The sequence below is a fragment of the Scyliorhinus torazame genome, chromosome 11, assembly GCF_047496885.1.
Source record: "Scyliorhinus torazame isolate Kashiwa2021f chromosome 11, sScyTor2.1, whole genome shotgun sequence".
NCBI lineage: Eukaryota > Metazoa > Chordata > Chondrichthyes > Carcharhiniformes > Scyliorhinidae > Scyliorhinus > Scyliorhinus torazame.
The window spans coordinates 219,243,213-219,261,749 of NC_092717.1; the positions used below are offsets into that span (position 1 = coordinate 219,243,213).

The 18,537-nt window shown below is 56.6% G+C and overlaps 1 protein-coding gene across 1 annotated transcript in view; it reads right to left on the reverse strand.

The window, feature by feature from the left end:
* The window catches only part of lama1 (laminin, alpha 1), a 470,787-nt gene that overhangs the window by 249,538 nt on the left and 202,712 nt on the right, over positions 1–18,537 (reverse strand). The window contains exons 17-19 of the mRNA XM_072468337.1: positions 17,947–18,074; positions 17,062–17,148; positions 15,459–15,670 (exon numbers count right to left, since the gene is read on the reverse strand). Coding sequence (XP_072324438.1) covers positions 15,459–15,670; positions 17,062–17,148; positions 17,947–18,074 — 427 coding nt within the window. The remainder of the gene's footprint in view (positions 1–15,458; positions 15,671–17,061; positions 17,149–17,946; positions 18,075–18,537) is intronic.

The window sequence follows — 18,537 nt, forward strand, 5'->3', positions numbered from 1 at the left end:
ACACCGAGCCCCACCCCCAATTACACTGAGCCTCACCCCAATTACACCGAGCCCCACCCCCAATTACACTGAGCCCCACCCCCAATTACACTGAGCATCACCCCAATAACCCGAGCCCCACCCCCAATTACACTGAGCCCCACCCCAATGATCCTGAGCCCCACCCCAATTACACTGAGCCCCACCCCCAATTACACTGAGCCCCAGCTCCAATTACACTGAGCCCCACCCCCAATTACACTGAGCCCCACCCCAATGATACTGAGCCCCACCCCAATTACACTGAGCCCCACCCCCAATTACACTGAGCCCCAGCTCCAATTACACTGAGCCCCACCCCCAAATACACTGAGCCCCACCCCAATGATACTGAGCCCCACCCCAATTACACTGAGCCCCACCCCAATACCACCAAGCCCCAATTACACTGAGCCCCACCCCCAATTACACTGAGCCCCACCCCCAATTACACTGAGCCCCACCCCCAATAACACCGAGCCCCACCCCAATTACACTGAGCCCCGCCCCAATAACATTGAGCCCCACCCCCAATGACACTGAGCCCCACCCCAATAACACCAAGCCCCAGCCCCAATTACACTGAGCCCCACCCCCAATTACACTAAGCCCCACCCCCAATAACACCGAGCCCCACCCCCAATTACACTGAGCCCCGCCCCAATAACACAGAGCCCCACGCCCAATGACACCGAGCCCCACCCCAATAACACTGAGCCCCACCCCAATAACACTAAGCCCCACCCCCAATGACATTGAGCCCTGCCCCCAATGACACTGAGCCCCACCCCCAATGCCACCAAGCCCCACCCCCAATGACACTGTGCCCCACCCCCAATTACAGAGCCCCACACCCAATGACACTGTGCCCCACCCCCAATTACACTGAGCCCCGCTCCCAATGACACCGAGCCCCACCCCCAATGACACGGAGCCCCACCCCCAATTACACTGAGCCCCGCTCCCAATGAAACCGAACCCCAACCCCAATGACACCGAGACCCACCCCCAATTACACAGAGCCCCACCCCCAATGAAACTGAACCCCAACCCCAATGACGCCGAGCCACGCCCCAATAACACCGAGCCCCACCCCAATTACACTGAGCCCCCCCAATAACACTGAGCCCCACCCCCAATGACGCCGAGCCCCGCCCCAATAACACCGAGCACCACCCCCAATTACACTGAGCCCCCCCAATAACACTGAGCCCCACCCCCAATGACACTGAGCCTCACCCCAATGACACCGAGCCCCGCCCCAATAACACCGAGCCCCACCCCCAATTACACTGAGCCCCCCCAATAACACTGAGCCCCACCCCCAATGACACTGAGCCTCACCCCAATAACACCGAGCCCCACCCCCAATTACACTGAGCCCCACCCCCAATTACACTGAGCCCCGCCCCAATAACACAGAGCCCCACCCCAAATGACACTGAGCCCCACCCCAATAACACTGAGCCCCACCCCAATGACACCAAGCCCCACCCCAATAACACTGAGCCTCACCCCAAAAACACCGAGCCCCACCCCCAATTACACTGAGCCCCCCCTAATAACACTGAGCCCCACCCCCAATGACACTGAGCCCCAGCCCCAATTACACTGAGCCCCACCCCCAATAACACCGAGCCGCACCCCCAATTACACTGAGCCCCGCCCCAATTAACTGAGCCCCACCCCCAATAACACAGAGCCCCACCCCAATAACATCGAGCCCCACCCCCAATTACACTGAGCCCCACCCCAATGACACTGAGCCCCACCCCAATTACACTGAGCCCCGCCCCAATAACACCAAGCCCCAGCCCCAATTACACTGAGCCCCACCCCAATTACACTGAGCCCCGCCCCAATAACACCAAGCCACACCCCAATTACACTGAGCCCCGCCCCAATATCACTGAGCCCCACTCCAATTACACTGAGCCCCACCCCAATGACACTGAGCCCCACCCCAATTACATTGAGCCCCGCCCCAATGACATTGAGCCCCACCCCCAATGACACTGAGCCCAAACCCCAATTACACTGAGCCCCGCTCCCAATGACACCGAGCCCCACCCCCAATGACACTGAGCCCCACCCCCAATGACACTGAGCCCAAACCCCAATTACACTGAGCCCCGCTCCCAATGACACCGAGCCCCACCCCCAATGACACTGAGCCCCACCCCCAATTACACTGAGCCCCGCTCACAATGACACCGAGCCCCACCCCCAATGACACTGAGCCCCACCCCCAATTACACTGAGCCCCACCCCCAATGGCACTGATCCCTGTCCCAATGACACAGAGCCCCACCCCAATTACACTGAGCCCCTCTCCCAATGACACTGAGCCCCACCCCCAATGACACTGAGCCCCATCCCCAATGACACTGAGCCCCACCCCAATTACACTGAGTCCCACCCCCAATGACACTGATCCCTGTCCCAATGACACTGAGTCCCACCCCCAATGACACTGAGCCCCACCCCCAATGACACTGATCCCTATCCCAATGACACTGAGCCCCACCCTCAATGACATCGAACCCCACCCCCAATGACATCGAGCCGCACCCCCAATGACATTGAGCCGCACCCCCAATGACACCGAGCCCCATCCCCAATGACGTTGAGCCCCACCCCCAATGACACCGAGCCCCAACGCCAATGACACTGAGCCCCACTCCCAATGATACTGAACCCCACCCCAATGACACCGAGCCCCACCCAATGACACTGAGCCCCACCCCAATGACATCGATCCACACCCCCAATGAGACAGAGCCGCACCCCCAATGACATTGAGCCCCACCCCCAATGACACCGAGCCCCAACCCCAATGACACTGAGCCCCACTCCCAATGATACTGAGCCCCACCCCCAATGACACTGAGCCCCACCCCCAATGACACTGAGCCCCACCCCCAATGACAACGGGCCCCGCCCAATGACACCTAGGCCAAACCCAATGACACTGTGACCCACCCCCAATGACACTGAGTCCCACCCCCAATGACACTGATCCCTGTCCCAATAACACTGAGCCCCACCCCCAATGACATCTAGCCCCACCCCCAATGGCATCGAGCCGCACCCCCATGACACCGAGCCCCACTCCCAATGACATTGAGCCCCACCCCAATGACACCGAGCCCCACCCCCAATGACACTGATCCCTGTCCCAATGACACTGAGCCCCACCCCCAATGACATCGAGCCCCACCCCCAATAACACTGAGCCCCACCCCCAGTGACACTGATCCCTGTCCCAATGACACTGAGCCCCACCCCCAGTGACACTGATCCCTGTCCCAATGACACTGAGCCCCACCCCCAATGACATTGAGCCTCACACCCAATGACACTGATCCCTGTCCCAATGACACTGAGCCCCACCCGCATGACACTGATCCCTGTCCCAATGACACTGAGCCCCACCTCCAATGACACTGAGCCCCACCCCCAATTTCATTGAGCCCCACCCCCAATGACAACGAGCTGCACCCCCAATGACACTGAGCCCCACCCCCAATGACACTGATCCCTGTCCCAATGACACTGAGCCCCACCCTCAATGACATCGAACTACACCCCCAATGACATCGAGCCGCACCCCCAATGACACGAGCCCCACCCCCAATGGCATTGAGCCCCACCCCCAATGAAACCGAGCCCCATCCCCAATGACACTGAGCCCCACCCCCAATGATACCGAGCCCCACCCCCAATGACACCAAGCCCCACCCAATGACACCGAGCCCCACCCCCAATGACACTGAGACCCAACCCCAATGACACTGAGTCCCACCCCCAATGACACTGATCCCTGTCCCAATGACACTGAGCCCCACCCCCAATGACATCGAGCCCCATTCCCAATGGCATCGAGCCGCACCCCCATGACACCGAGCCCCACCCCCAATGACACTGAGCCCCACCCCCAATGCCACCAAGCCCCACCCCCAATGACACTGTGCCCCACCCCCAATTACAGAGCCCCACACCCAATGACACTGTGCCCCACCCCCAATTACACTGAGCCCCGCTCCCAATGACACCGAGCCCCACCCCCAATGACACGGAGCCCCACCCCCAATTACACTGAGCCCCGCTCCCAATGAAACCGAACCCCAACCCCAATGACACCGAGACCCACCCCCAATTACACAGAGCCCCACCCCCAATGAAACTGAACCCCAACCCCAATGACGCCGAGCCACGCCCCAATAACACCGAGCCCCACCCCAATTACACTGAGCCCCCCCAATAACACTGAGCCCCACCCCCAATGACGCCGAGCCCCGCCCCAATAACACCGAGCACCACCCCCAATTACACTGAGCCCCCCCAATAACACTGAGCCCCACCCCCAATGACACTGAGCCTCACCCCAATGACACCGAGCCCCGCCCCAATAACACCGAGCCCCACCCCCAATTACACTGAGCCCCCCAATAACACTGAGCCCCACCCCCAATGACACTGAGCCTCACCCCAATAACACCGAGCCCCACCCCCAATTACACTGAGCCCCACCCCCAATTACACTGAGCCCCGCCCCAATAACACAGAGCCCCACCCCAAATGACACTGAGCCCCACCCCAATAACACTGAGCCCCACCCCAATGACACCGAGCCCCACCCCAATAACACTGAGCCTCACCCCAAAAACACCGAGCCCCACCCCCAATTACACTGAGCCCCCCCTAATAACACTGAGCCCCACCCCCAATGACACTGAGCCCCAGCCCCAATTACACTGAGCCCCACCCCCAATAACACCGAGCCGCACCCCCAATTACACTGAGCCCCGCCCCAATTAACTGAGCCCCACCCCCAATAACACAGAGCCCCACCCCAATAACATCGAGCCCCACCCCCAATTACACTGAGCCCCACCCCAATGACACTGAGCCCCACCCCAATTACACTGAGCCCCGCCCCAATAACACCAAGCCCCAGCCCCAATTACACTGAGCCCCACCCCAATTACACTGAGCCCCGCCCCAATAACACCAAGCCACACCCCAATTACACTGAGCCCCGCCCCAATATCACTGAGCTCCACTCCAATTACACTGAGCCCCACCCCAATTACACTGAGCCCCACCCCAATTACATTGAGCCCCGCCCCAATGACATTGAGCCCCACCCCCAATGACACTGAGCCCAAACCCCAATTACACTGAGCCCCGCTCCCAATGACACCGAGCCCCACCCCCAATGACACTGAGCCCCACCCCCAATGACACTGAGCCCAAACCCCAATTACACTGAGCCCCGCTCCCAATGACACCGATCCCCACCCCCAATGACACTGAGCCCCACCCCCAATTACACTGAGCCCCGCTCACAATGACACCGAGCCCCACCCCCAATGACACTGTGCCCCACCCCCAATTACACTGAGCCCCGCTCCCAATGACACTGAGCCCCACCCCCAATTACACTGAGCCCCACCCCCAATGGCACTGATCCCTGTCCCAATGACACAGAGCCCCACCCCAATTACACTGAGCCCCTCTCCCAATGACACTGAGCCCCACCCCCAATGACACTGAGCCCCATCCCCAATGACACTGAGCCCCACCCCAATTACACTGAGTCCCACCCCCAATGACACTGATCCCTGTCCCAATGACACTGAGTCCCACCCCCAATGACACTGAGCCCTATCCCAATGACACTGAGCCCCACCCTCAATGACATCGAACCCCACCCCCAATGACATCGAGCCGCACCCCCAATGACATTGAGCCGCACCCCCAATGACACCGAGCCCCATCCCCAATGACGTTGAGCCCCACCCCCAATGACACCGAGCCCCAACGCCAATGACACTGAGCCCCACTCCCAATGATACTGAACCCCACCCCAATGACACCGAGCCCCACCCAATGACACTGAGCCCCACCCCAATGACATCGATCCACACCCCCAATGAGACCGAGCCGCACCCCCAATGACATTGAGCCCCACCCCCAATGACACCGAGCCCCAACCCCAATGACACTGAGCCCCACTCCCAATGATACTGAGCCCCACCCCCAATGACACTGAGCCCCACCCCCAATGACACTGAGCCCCACCCCCAATGACAACGGGCCCCGCCCAATGACACTAGGCCAAACCCAATGACACTGAGACCCACCCCCAATGACACTGAGTCCCACCCCCAATGACACTGATCCCTGTCCCAATAACACTGAGCCCCACCCCCAATGACATCTAGCCCCACCCCCAATGGCATCGAGCCGCACCCCCATGACACCGAGCCCCACTCCCAATGACATTGAGCCCCACCCCAATGACATTGAGCCTCACACCCAATGACACTGATCCCTGTCCCAATGACACTGAGCCCCACCCGCATGACACTGATCCCTGTCCCAATGACACTGAGCCCCACCTCCAATGACACTGAGCCCCACCCCCAATTTCATTGAGCCCCACCCCCAATGACAACGAGCTGCACCCCCAATGACACTGAGCCCCACCCCCAATGACACTGATCCCTGTCCCAATGACACTGAGCCCCACCCTCAATGACATCGAACTACACCCCCAATGACATCGAGCCGCACCCCCAATGACACGAGCCCCACCCCCAATGGCATTGAGCCCCACCCCCAATGAAACCGAGCCCCATCCCCAATGACACTGAGCCCCACCCCCAATGATACCGAGCCCCACCCCCAATGACACCAAGCCCCACCCAATGACACCGAGCCCCACCCCCAATGACACTGAGACCCAACCCCAATGACACTGAGTCCCACCCCCAATGACACTGATCCCTGTCCCAATGACACTGAGCCCCACCCCCAATGACATCGAGCCCCATTCCCAATGGCATCGAGCCGCACCCCCATGACACCGAGCCCCACCCCCAATGACACTGAGCCCCACCCCCAATGCCACCAAGCCCCACCCCCAATGACACTGTGCCCCACCCCCAATTACAGAGCCCCACACCCAATGACACTGTGCCCCACCCCCAATTACACTGAGCCCCGCTCCCAATGACACCGAGCCCCACCCCCAATGACACGGAGCCCCACCCCCAATTACACTGAGCCCCGCTCCCAATGAAACCGAACCCCAACCCCAATGACACCGAGACCCACCCCCAATTACACAGAGCCCCACCCCCAATGAAACTGAACCCCAACCCCAATGACGCCGAGCCACGCCCCAATAACACCGAGCCCCACCCCAATTACACTGAGCCCCCCCAATAACACTGAGCCCCACCCCCAATGACGCCGAGCCCCGCCCCAATAACACCGAGCACCACCCCCAATTACACTGAGCCCCCCCAATAACACTGAGCCCCACCCCCAATGACACTGAGCCTCACCCCAATGACACCGAGCCCCGCCCCAATAACACCGAGCCCCACCCCCAATTACACTGAGCCCCCCAATAACACTGAGCCCCACCCCCAATGACACTGAGCCTCACCCCAATAACACCGAGCCCCACCCCCAATTACACTGAGCCCCACCCCCAATTACACTGAGCCCCGCCCCAATAACACAGAGCCCCACCCCAAATGACACTGAGCCCCACCCCAATAACACTGAGCCCCACCCCAATGACACCGAGCCCCACCCCAATAACACTGAGCCTCACCCCAAAAACACCGAGCCCCACCCCCAATTACACTGAGCCCCCCCTAATAACACTGAGCCCCACCCCCAATGACACTGAGCCCCAGCCCCAATTACACTGAGCCCCACCCCCAATAACACCGAGCCGCACCCCCAATTACACTGAGCCCCGCCCCAATTAACTGAGCCCCACCCCCAATAACACAGAGCCCCACCCCAATAACATCGAGCCCCACCCCCAATTACACTGAGCCCCACCCCAATGACACTGAGCCCCACCCCAATTACACTGAGCCCCGCCCCAATAACACCAAGCCCCAGCCCCAATTACACTGAGCCCCACCCCAATTACACTGAGCCCCGCCCCAATAACACCAAGCCACACCCCAATTACACTGAGCCCCGCCCCAATATCACTGAGCTCCACTCCAATTACACTGAGCCCCACCCCAATTACACTGAGCCCCACCCCAATTACATTGAGCCCCGCCCCAATGACATTGAGCCCCACCCCCAATGACACTGAGCCCAAACCCCAATTACACTGAGCCCCGCTCCCAATGACACCGAGCCCCACCCCCAATGACACTGAGCCCCACCCCCAATGACACTGAGCCCAAACCCCAATTACACTGAGCCCCGCTCCCAATGACACCGATCCCCACCCCCAATGACACTGAGCCCCACCCCCAATTACACTGAGCCCCGCTCACAATGACACCGAGCCCCACCCCCAATGACACTGTGCCCCACCCCCAATTACACTGAGCCCCGCTCCCAATGACACTGAGCCCCACCCCCAATTACACTGAGCCCCACCCCCAATGGCACTGATCCCTGTCCCAATGACACAGAGCCCCACCCCAATTACACTGAGCCCCTCTCCCAATGACACTGAGCCCCACCCCCAATGACACTGAGCCCCATCCCCAATGACACTGAGCCCCACCCCAATTACACTGAGTCCCACCCCCAATGACACTGATCCCTGTCCCAATGACACTGAGTCCCACCCCCAATGACACTGAGCCCTATCCCAATGACACTGAGCCCCACCCTCAATGACATCGAACCCCACCCCCAATGACATCGAGCCGCACCCCCAATGACATTGAGCCGCACCCCCAATGACACCGAGCCCCATCCCCAATGACGTTGAGCCCCACCCCCAATGACACCGAGCCCCAACGCCAATGACACTGAGCCCCACTCCCAATGATACTGAACCCCACCCCAATGACACCGAGCCCCACCCAATGACACTGAGCCCCACCCCAATGACATCGATCCACACCCCCAATGAGACCGAGCCGCACCCCCAATGACATTGAGCCCCACCCCCAATGACACCGAGCCCCAACCCCAATGACACTGAGCCCCACTCCCAATGATACTGAGCCCCACCCCCAATGACACTGAGCCCCACCCCCAATGACACTGAGCCCCACCCCCAATGACAACGGGCCCCGCCCAATGACACTAGGCCAAACCCAATGACACTGAGACCCACCCCCAATGACACTGAGTCCCACCCCCAATGACACTGATCCCTGTCCCAATAACACTGAGCCCCACCCCCAATGACATCTAGCCCCACCCCCAATGGCATCGAGCCGCACCCCCATGACACCGAGCCCCACTCCCAATGACATTGAGCCCCACCCCAATGACACCGAGCCCCACCCCCAATGACACTGATCCCTGTCCCAATGACACTGAGCCCCACCCCCAATGACATCGAGCCCCACCCCCAATAACACTGAGCCCCACCCCCAGTGACACTGATCCCTGCCCCAATGACACTGAGCCCCACCCCCAGTGACACTGATCCCTGTCCCAATGACACTGAGCCCCACCCCCAATGACATTGAGCCTCACACCCAATGACACTGATCCCTGTCCCAATGACACTGAGCCCCACCCGCATGACACTGATCCCTGTCCCAATGACACTGAGCCCCACCTCCAATGACACTGAGCCCCACCCCCAATTTCATTGAGCCCCACCCCCAATGACAACGAGCTGCACCCCCAATGACACTGAGCCCCACCCCCAATGACACTGATCCCTGTCCCAATGACACTGAGCCCCACCCTCAATGACATCGAACTACACCCCCAATGACATCGAGCCGCACCCCCAATGACACGAGCCCCACCCCCAATGGCATTGAGCCCCACCCCCAATGAAACCGAGCCCCATCCCCAATGACACTGAGCCCCACCCCCAATGATACTGAGCCCCACCCCCAATGACACCAAGCCCCACCCAATGACACCGAGCCCCACCCCCAATGACACTGAGACCCAACCCCAATGACACTGAGTCCCACCCCCAATGACACTGATCCCTGTCCCAATGACACTGAGCCCCACCCCCAATGACATCGAGCCCCATTCCCAATGGCATCGAGCCGCACCCCCATGACACCGAGCCCCACCCCCAATGACATTGAGCCCCACCCCAATGACACCGAGCCCCACCCCCAATAACATCGAGCCCCACCCCCAATGACATTGAGCCGCACCCTCAATGACATTGCGCTCTACCCCAATGACACCGAACCCCACTCCCAGTGACATCGAGCCCCAACCCCAATGACACTGAGCCCCACCCCCAGTGACATCGAGCCCCAACCCCAATGACACTGAGCCCCAACCCCAGTGACATCGAGCCCCAACCCCAATGACACTGAGCCCCACCCCAATGACATACCCCACCCCGGATGACACCGAGCCCCAACCCCAATGACACCGAACCCCAACCCCAATGACACTGAGCCCCACCCCCAATGACATTGAGCCCCACCACAATGACACTGAGCCCCACCCCAATGACACTGAGCCCCACCCCCAATGACACTGAGCCCCACCCCCAATGACATTGAGCCTCACACCCAATGACACTGATCCCTGTCCCAATGACACTGAGCCCCACCTCCAATGACACTGAGCCCCACCCCCAATTTCATTGAGCCCCACCCCCAATGACAACGAGCTGCACCCCCAATGACACTGAGCCCCACCCCCAATGACACTGATCCCTGTCCCAATGACACTGAGCCCCACCCTCAATGACATCGAACTACACCCCCAATGACCTCGAGCTGCACCCCCAATGACACGAGCCCCACCCCCAATGGCATTGAGCCCCACCCCCAATGAAACCGAGCCCCATCCCCAATGACACTGAGCCCCACCCCCAATGATACTGAGCCCCACCCCCAATGACACCAAGCCCCACCCAATGACACCGAGCCCCACCCCCAATGACACTGAGACCCAACCCCAATGACACTGAGTCCCACCCCCAATGACACTGATCCCTGTCCCAATGACACTGAGCCCCACCCCCAATGACATCGAGCCCCATTCCCAATGGCATCGAGCCGCACCCCCATGACACCGAGCCCCACCCCCAATGACATTGAGCCCCACCCCAATGACACCGAGCCCCACCCCCAATAACATCGAGCCCCACCCCCAATGACATTGAGCCGCACCCTCAATGACATTGCGCTCTACCCCAATGACACCGAACCCCACCCCCAGTGACATCGAGCCCCAACCCCAATGACACTGAGCCCCACCCCCAGTGACATCGAGCCCCAACCCCAATGACACTGAGCCCAAACCCCAGTGACATCGAGCCCCAACCCCAATGACACTGAGCCCCACCCCAATGACATTGAGCCCCACCCCGGATGACACCGAGCCCCAACCCCAATGACACCGAACCCCAACCCCAATGACACTGAGCCCCACCCCCAATGACATTGAGCCCCACCACAATGACACTGAGCCCCACCCCAATGACACTGAGCCCCACCCCCAATGACACTGAGCCCCACCCCAATGACATTGAGCCCCAACCCCAATGACACTGAGCCCCAACCCCAATGACACTGAGCCCCACCCCCAATGACACTGAGCCTCACCCCCAATGACACTGAGCCCCACCCCAATGACATTGAGCCCCACCCCCAATGACACTGAGCCCCACCCCTAATGACACTGAGCCCCACCCCGATGACATTGAGCCCCACCCCGATGACATTGAGCCCCAACCCCAATGACACTGAGCCCCACACCAATAACACTGAGCCCCACCCCAATAACGAGCGCCACCCCCAATGACACCGAGCCCTACCCCCAATGACACCGAGCTCCAACCCCAATGACACCGAACTCTGCCCCCAATGACACCGAACTCTGCCCTCAATGACACTGATCCCTGCCCCCAATGTCATCGATCCCTGCCCCCAATAACATTGAGCCCCACACGATAACACTGAGCCCAACCCCAATGTCACTAAGCCCTGCCCCCAATGACACCAAGCCCCACCCCCAATGACACCGAACTCTGCCCTCAATGACACTGATCCCTGCCGCCAATGTCATCGATCCCTGCCCCCAATAACATTGAGCCCCACCCCAATAACACTGAGCCCCACCCCCAATGACACAAAGCCCTGTCCCCAATGATACCAAGCCCTGCCCCCAATGTCACTGAGCCCCACCCCCAATGACACCAAGCCCTGCCCCCAATGACACAAAGCCCTGTCCCCAATGACACCAAGCCCTGCCCCCAATGTCACCAAGCCCTGCCCCCAATGTCACCGAGCCCCACCCCCAATGTCACAAAGCCCTGTTCCCAATGACACCAAGCCCTGCCCCCAATGTCACTGAGCCCCACCCCCAAAGACACCTAACCCCACCCCCAATGACACCTAGCCCTGCCCCCAATGACACCAAGCCCTGCCCCCAATGACACCAAGCCCTGTTCCCAATGACAGCAAGCCCTGCCCCCAATGACACCAAGCCCTGTTCCCAATGACACCAAGCCCTGCCCCCAAAGTCACCGAGCCCCACCCCCAATGACACCAAGCCCTGTTCCCAATGACACCGAGCCCTGCCCCCAATGTCACTGAGCCCCACCCCCAATGACATCCTTCAGCATAAGCAGCTGATTACCTTAGCTGCTCAAAAGCAGTGACAAATTAAACAAAGCTCATCACAACTGACTGCTGGCAATAACTTTGGGGAAAGCTGTGATGCTGATAAAGAGTCAAGGCAGCTGGGTATGATACAAGACAATGCAATCGATCAAGGAGAGAAATTACTGACACCATAAATGGCAGAAATTCAATATGCAAAAATAACAAGAAGAAAGATTTTAGTTGCTGCCCAGCCCTCTTGCCCTGCCAGACTGGTCTCCGTCTCTGGTTAAGTGGCTTCGCTCCCGCTGGCCGCTGCTCCCCAATTTCCCAAGGCACGACACCGGCACTGGCTGGCTTCCATCGTCCTACCCGACTTCTGCTCTGCTCACCTCTCGGCTCTCGCTCAGGTGGCAGGGCCTCTAACTTCGACAACCACGTGTGCTTCTGGCTGGCTGCCTGGTGCTGCTGCTGGCTATCTGGCCAGGTGGCCTCTCTTCTTTATGATTGGCTGCCTATTCATCCGTCCTCCTCAGCCCTGGCCTAGAGGTCAAGCGTTGCCCCACTGCTCCCTTGAACGGCCATCGGCCAGCGCCCTCGCCTCGTTGAAAGTTTTTCAGGCTCACAATCCGATGTTCGGTCAGCGACCTCACTTTTGCCTTAGGCTGCTCGCCAGACCGAATGCCAGACATATGGCTGCTACTTTGCATCTTTACTCAATAAAAGTTCAGAAACTTCACACCAATTCCATGTCTGAACTGCTCTAAATCTCCACCACGTCCCATCATCTGGCAAACTGTTTTCCCTGCTCTAAAGGGAAGTCCGCCAACCAGAGCCCAGTGTTGTTTTGTATCAGCAAATTCTGAGCTACCGAGGCTCTGATTGGTGTTCCCACAAGTCACCTTTCCGTATGGCCCCCCCCCCTCCCCCATTGGTCGGGGCCCCACGTTGCAGTGCTGAATGTTCAGCCTCTGTTTTCACGGAGAGTCCAGACTCTAGTGGGGCTCCTTTTCGGTACTCTCTACAGTTCCACCAATGACCCCCAATCCTTCTGGAGGGAGGTCCTCGCCGAAGGGTGTACAAGTACTGCCTGAAGCCAAATAAAAACCCATTAAATTTACTGGGATGCTACCAGGACTTGATGGTCTGAGTTATAAGGAGAGGCTGGATAGGCTGGGACTTTTTTCCCGGGAGTGTAGACGGCTTAGGGGATAACTCATAGAGGTCTCTAAAATAATGAGGAGCATAGATAAGGTAGATAGTCAATATCTTTTCCCAAAGGTAGTGGAGTCTGGAACTACAAGTTTAAGGTGAGAGGGGAGGGATACAAAAGAGACCAGAGGGGACATTTTTTCACACAGAGGGCAATGACCTGCCAGAGACAGTGGTCGATGCGGGTACAATGTTTTCCTAAGCTGGGCCGAAGGGCCTGTTTCCATGCTGTAAACATCTATGACTCTAAATGGCTGCGGGGCTGGACGGCCATGCACAGCCAGGTTCATCCCCCCGGCTTTTATGCCTGAGGGGTGGGGACCCACCAGCCCCATTGACTCTGCTCCTTACTCCACAGATGCTGCCTGATCTGCTGAGTTCTTCCAGCATTTTCTGTCTGTATTTCAGAATTACAGCGCCTGCAGTATTTTGCTAAACTCTATACAAGCTGGGTTCATAATGTTTTTTCTTTGTGCAGAGAGGAACGGGGTGTTCTAACCTCAAGTTTCTTCAGTGAAGATGTGTGTATATTTTTTATTGACGTTTTTCTTGGTGACATCATTATTTCTCTTTATTCTCCCGTTCATGTCAGGGCCATTGATTTGCCTCTTTGAACGGCACAGACCTCTGCCTGGGAACATTCCCACTGGGAGCATGTAGACCCAAATAAAACCAACTCAGTACAGGACTAAACAGCTCTGCACTGACAGAAACAGGCGCCTGCACTGAAGCTGTGTAGTTTGATCCTCAGGAGAGGAGATGATACGGTTACACGCGGACCTCCCACGCAATGCTGGAGGCTTAGTAGCCTGGGGCGAAATTCTCCCCCAACGGCGCGATGTCCGCCGACTGGCGCCCAAATCGGCGCCAATCAGACGGGCATCGCGCCGCCCCAAAGGTGCGGAATGCTCCGCATTTTTGGGGGCCGAGCCCCAACATCGAGGGGCTAGGCCGACGCCGGAGGGATTTCCGCCCCGCCAGCTGGCGGAAATGGTGTTTGTTGGCCCGCCAGCTGGCGCGGAAATGCGGCGCATGCGCGGGAGCGTCAGCGGCCGCTGACAGTTTCCCGGCGCATGCGCGGGAGCGTCAGCGGCCGCTGACAGTTTCCCGCGCATGCGCAGTGGAGAGAGTCACATCCACCTCCGCCATGGTGGAGGCCGTGGCGGAGGCGGAAGGGAAAGAGTGCCCCCACGGCACAGGCCCGCCCGCGGATCGGTGGGCCCCGATCGCGGGCCAGGCTACCGTGGGGGCACACCCCGGGGTCAGATCGCCCCGCGCCCCCCCCAGGACCCCGGAGCCCGCCCATGCCGCCTGGTCCCGCCGGTAAATACCAGCTTTGATTTACGCCGGCGGGACAGGCAATTTCTGGGCGGGACTTCGGCCCATCCCGGCCGGAGAATTGAGCGGGGGGTCCCGCCAACCGGCTCGGCCCGATTCCCGCCCCCGCCCAATCTCCGGTACCGGAGACTTTGGCGGGGGCGGGGGCGGGATTCACGGCGGCCAACGGCCATTCTCCGACCCGGCGGGGGGTCAGAGAATGACGCCCCAGATGTAGATTTGCTTTCAGCCATGAGGCCTGCACTTGTCCTCTCACCCTCCACCCCCCCAAAATTATAAAAAATTAGAATAAAAGATAGTCAAAATCCTCCCCTTCTGCCCCACATTTCACTTCTTACTTACTGCGGCAGTTTTTAGCAGTGACTGCATCGCCATAGTAGCCGTCCGCACACTGCTCACACGATCTTCCTACTGTGTTCCTGATACATTGCAGACATTCTCCCGTCGCTGGGTCACAATTTCCTGGAACCGATGGGTCAACGTTGCCATTACAGTCGCATGGCACACAGGACTCTCCGGGTGCTGTTGGGTTTCCATAGTAACCGTCAGCACACCTAGACAGAGAGGGAATTTACAAATTAATGTTGAAACTCTTGTAGTTTGACGTGGTTCAAGTGTGACCGTTCAAGCTTATTTTTCTTCACAGGAGTGGGGCTAGAAAGATCCAATGTCGGCGCTTATCAGCTTTTTGTCCTTCTGCCGGTTAAAACACACAAGGCGAGACGTCACCCAAGAGATTTTGAAACGAAAATATAAAAGCGCTGCTTTCATTTTGAACCTCTGCCTTTATTCAAACAATTTTACAGCCCCAAAAGAGGCCCTTTGGCTCATCGCGTCCATGCCGACCACCAAGCATCCATTGACTCTCATGCCATTATCCAGCACTTGGCCCATTGCCTTGTATGCAATGGCATGTCAAGTGCTCATCTAAATACTTCTTAAAAGTTGTGAGGATTCCCGCCTCTACGCCCTTTCAGGAGTGAGTTTCAGATTCTCACCACCCTCTGTGGCAACCAGAACTGCACACAGTACTGGCCTTACCCGAGAAAAAAAATTTATATACAGCAACTCGTTTTTATCCAGGATCTCAAATCCATGGCATTCCACATCTCCTTCACTCTGGCCTGCCTCAATCTAAACGGCTATAAAAACCTACAAACGGTAACACCTACCACTACTCCATCTCTATTTCTCTTTTATTACTTTCAAGCTGGGTGATGTCCTGCAGTTCAAGTGGATTTCATAACCAAATTTCTATCAAGTAAATATTATTGACTGTCGTGTGCAGCTGAGGAGGTGTCAAAGTTCAGCGAGCCACCAGGGTACAAACTTAGCAATTGCGCCAGCTCCACTTTTCAACGAGATCATGGCTGACCTGCGACTTAACTCCATAAATTTACCTTTGCCTCGTAACCCTTTATACCTGCGGTTAACAAACGTTAATCGATCTCAGTTTTAAAATGAATTGATCTGGAATTAAATGCCCTTTGTGGAAATAAGTTCCAAACTTCGACCAGCCTTTTTGCACAAAGGAATGTTTTCTAATTTGCATGGTTATGGGGAGAAGGCGGGAGAATGGCACTCGGTGGATTGAGCATTTGGAGAGCGGGTGCAGAAACGATGGGCCGAATGGCCTCCTTGTGCACTGTACCAATTCTGTGTGATGATGTTACTTCAACTCATAATCATCTGTGTTTAATATTTTGATTGTTTTGGGGGGGTTTTGTTCGTTCAGAGGATTAGGACATCACTGGCTAGGCCAGCATTTATTGCCCATGGTGTGCCCTAGTCCTGGATATCCCAGCTAGCAGAAATAGTTTCTCCTCATCTACTCACCTTAATATCTTGATCAAACTATAGAGAAACCAAAATTGTAGGTGGCAAGGGGTTACTCACACCTTAAACAAAAAACATTTTCCGATCTTCCCTCGGTTTTATCCATTACCTGTGACATCTGGTTCCTGCATAGCCCGGCTGGCACTGGTCACAGATGATGTCTCCTGTTTTATTTATATAGCAGGTGGGGCTGAAACTAGAGAAATAATAAACAACATTAGAAGGGTATTCAATTCTTAAAACATCAGATTGTCCATAGAAGGGGCATCAGGAGATTAAAAGACTGTGGGGGAAATTGTTTATTCACAATGGTTGGTGCATTCTATTTTCACTATTGCTTACAAAAAAGAGACAATTTGAATAAGGCTGAGCAGTTAACTGTTCCACGCTGCATTCCCCATGGCAACGCCTCCGCCTATCAGAGACCACTTGCCAACCAGTCAGCACTTTCTTATCATGCAGTAGAAATTGTTGTTCCCCTCTGCCAGCTATCCGGGTGAGTGCAAGTTGAAAGGTTTTGATAGCATGCCTCTTTTTTCAGCAGTATTCAAGACCAAACAACTATTCTATTTTCACTTCGACCGTTCCCAGGGATCCAAAACATGGCTCCAAAACAGATCATTTATCTTCACTTAACATATGACTCTTTCATCTATCAGTTTAGTGTCCAAATGACAATCCAACCTTGAATTTCCTCTTCAAACCCCAATCATCTAACCTACAATGTGATTTTTGACATGGTAGCTATATTTGAGGACTGGACAATATGTTCAGGTGTAGATCAAGGCATAGTATTCTACAGTTAGGTTGTAGAACAGTTTATTCCGTGCTGTGAAATGTTATTATACTGCTGCAGGACACCTTAAATACTTGTGCAGAAAGGATCTACTTGTTGTCAAATTTCTAGTGAATTTCCTCATTATCCCTATGATTTTAGTTACTAAGCAACAGTATTTATAACCCACCCTTGCAGTACAAAGCACGACAGGCTTACTTGTTGGAGGAAATGTTCAGTGGACAAGCACATGGCTGGCAATCCTCAGTGGTCCCTCTGCCGGGATTGCCAAATAAACCAGGGGAGCACCGATCGCAATTTGGGCCAGTCGTGTTGTGTTGACAACCCTGGAAATTAGTGAATAAAGTAAAGACTTGCATTAATATAGCACCGTCCGCCGCATCAGGTCATCCCCAAGCACTTTACAGACAGTGAGTGCTTTCGAGGCGTGGTCACTGCTCTAGCATAGGAAACGTGGCAGCCAATGTCCACACGTCAAAATCCCACAATCAACAACACGGCAAAACAAAAAACTGCCAATCTCATTTCCTGCTGTCGAGTGAGCCGGACAGCGCATTGCTCCGTTGCATTTCCTGGAAATAATGCCAGGGCACCTTTCACATCCACCTGAGTGGACAGGCATTTGGGAGGAGCTTAACATCTTGTCCAAAAGACGGCACATCCCACATTGCAGCATTCCCTCAGTACTGCACTGGCTTCAGCCAAAGATCAGGGATCGGCAATCGTTTTTACCGAAAGAACGTTTGTACTTTACACGTTTGACTAAAGTATGCCTCCATAATTCTTACA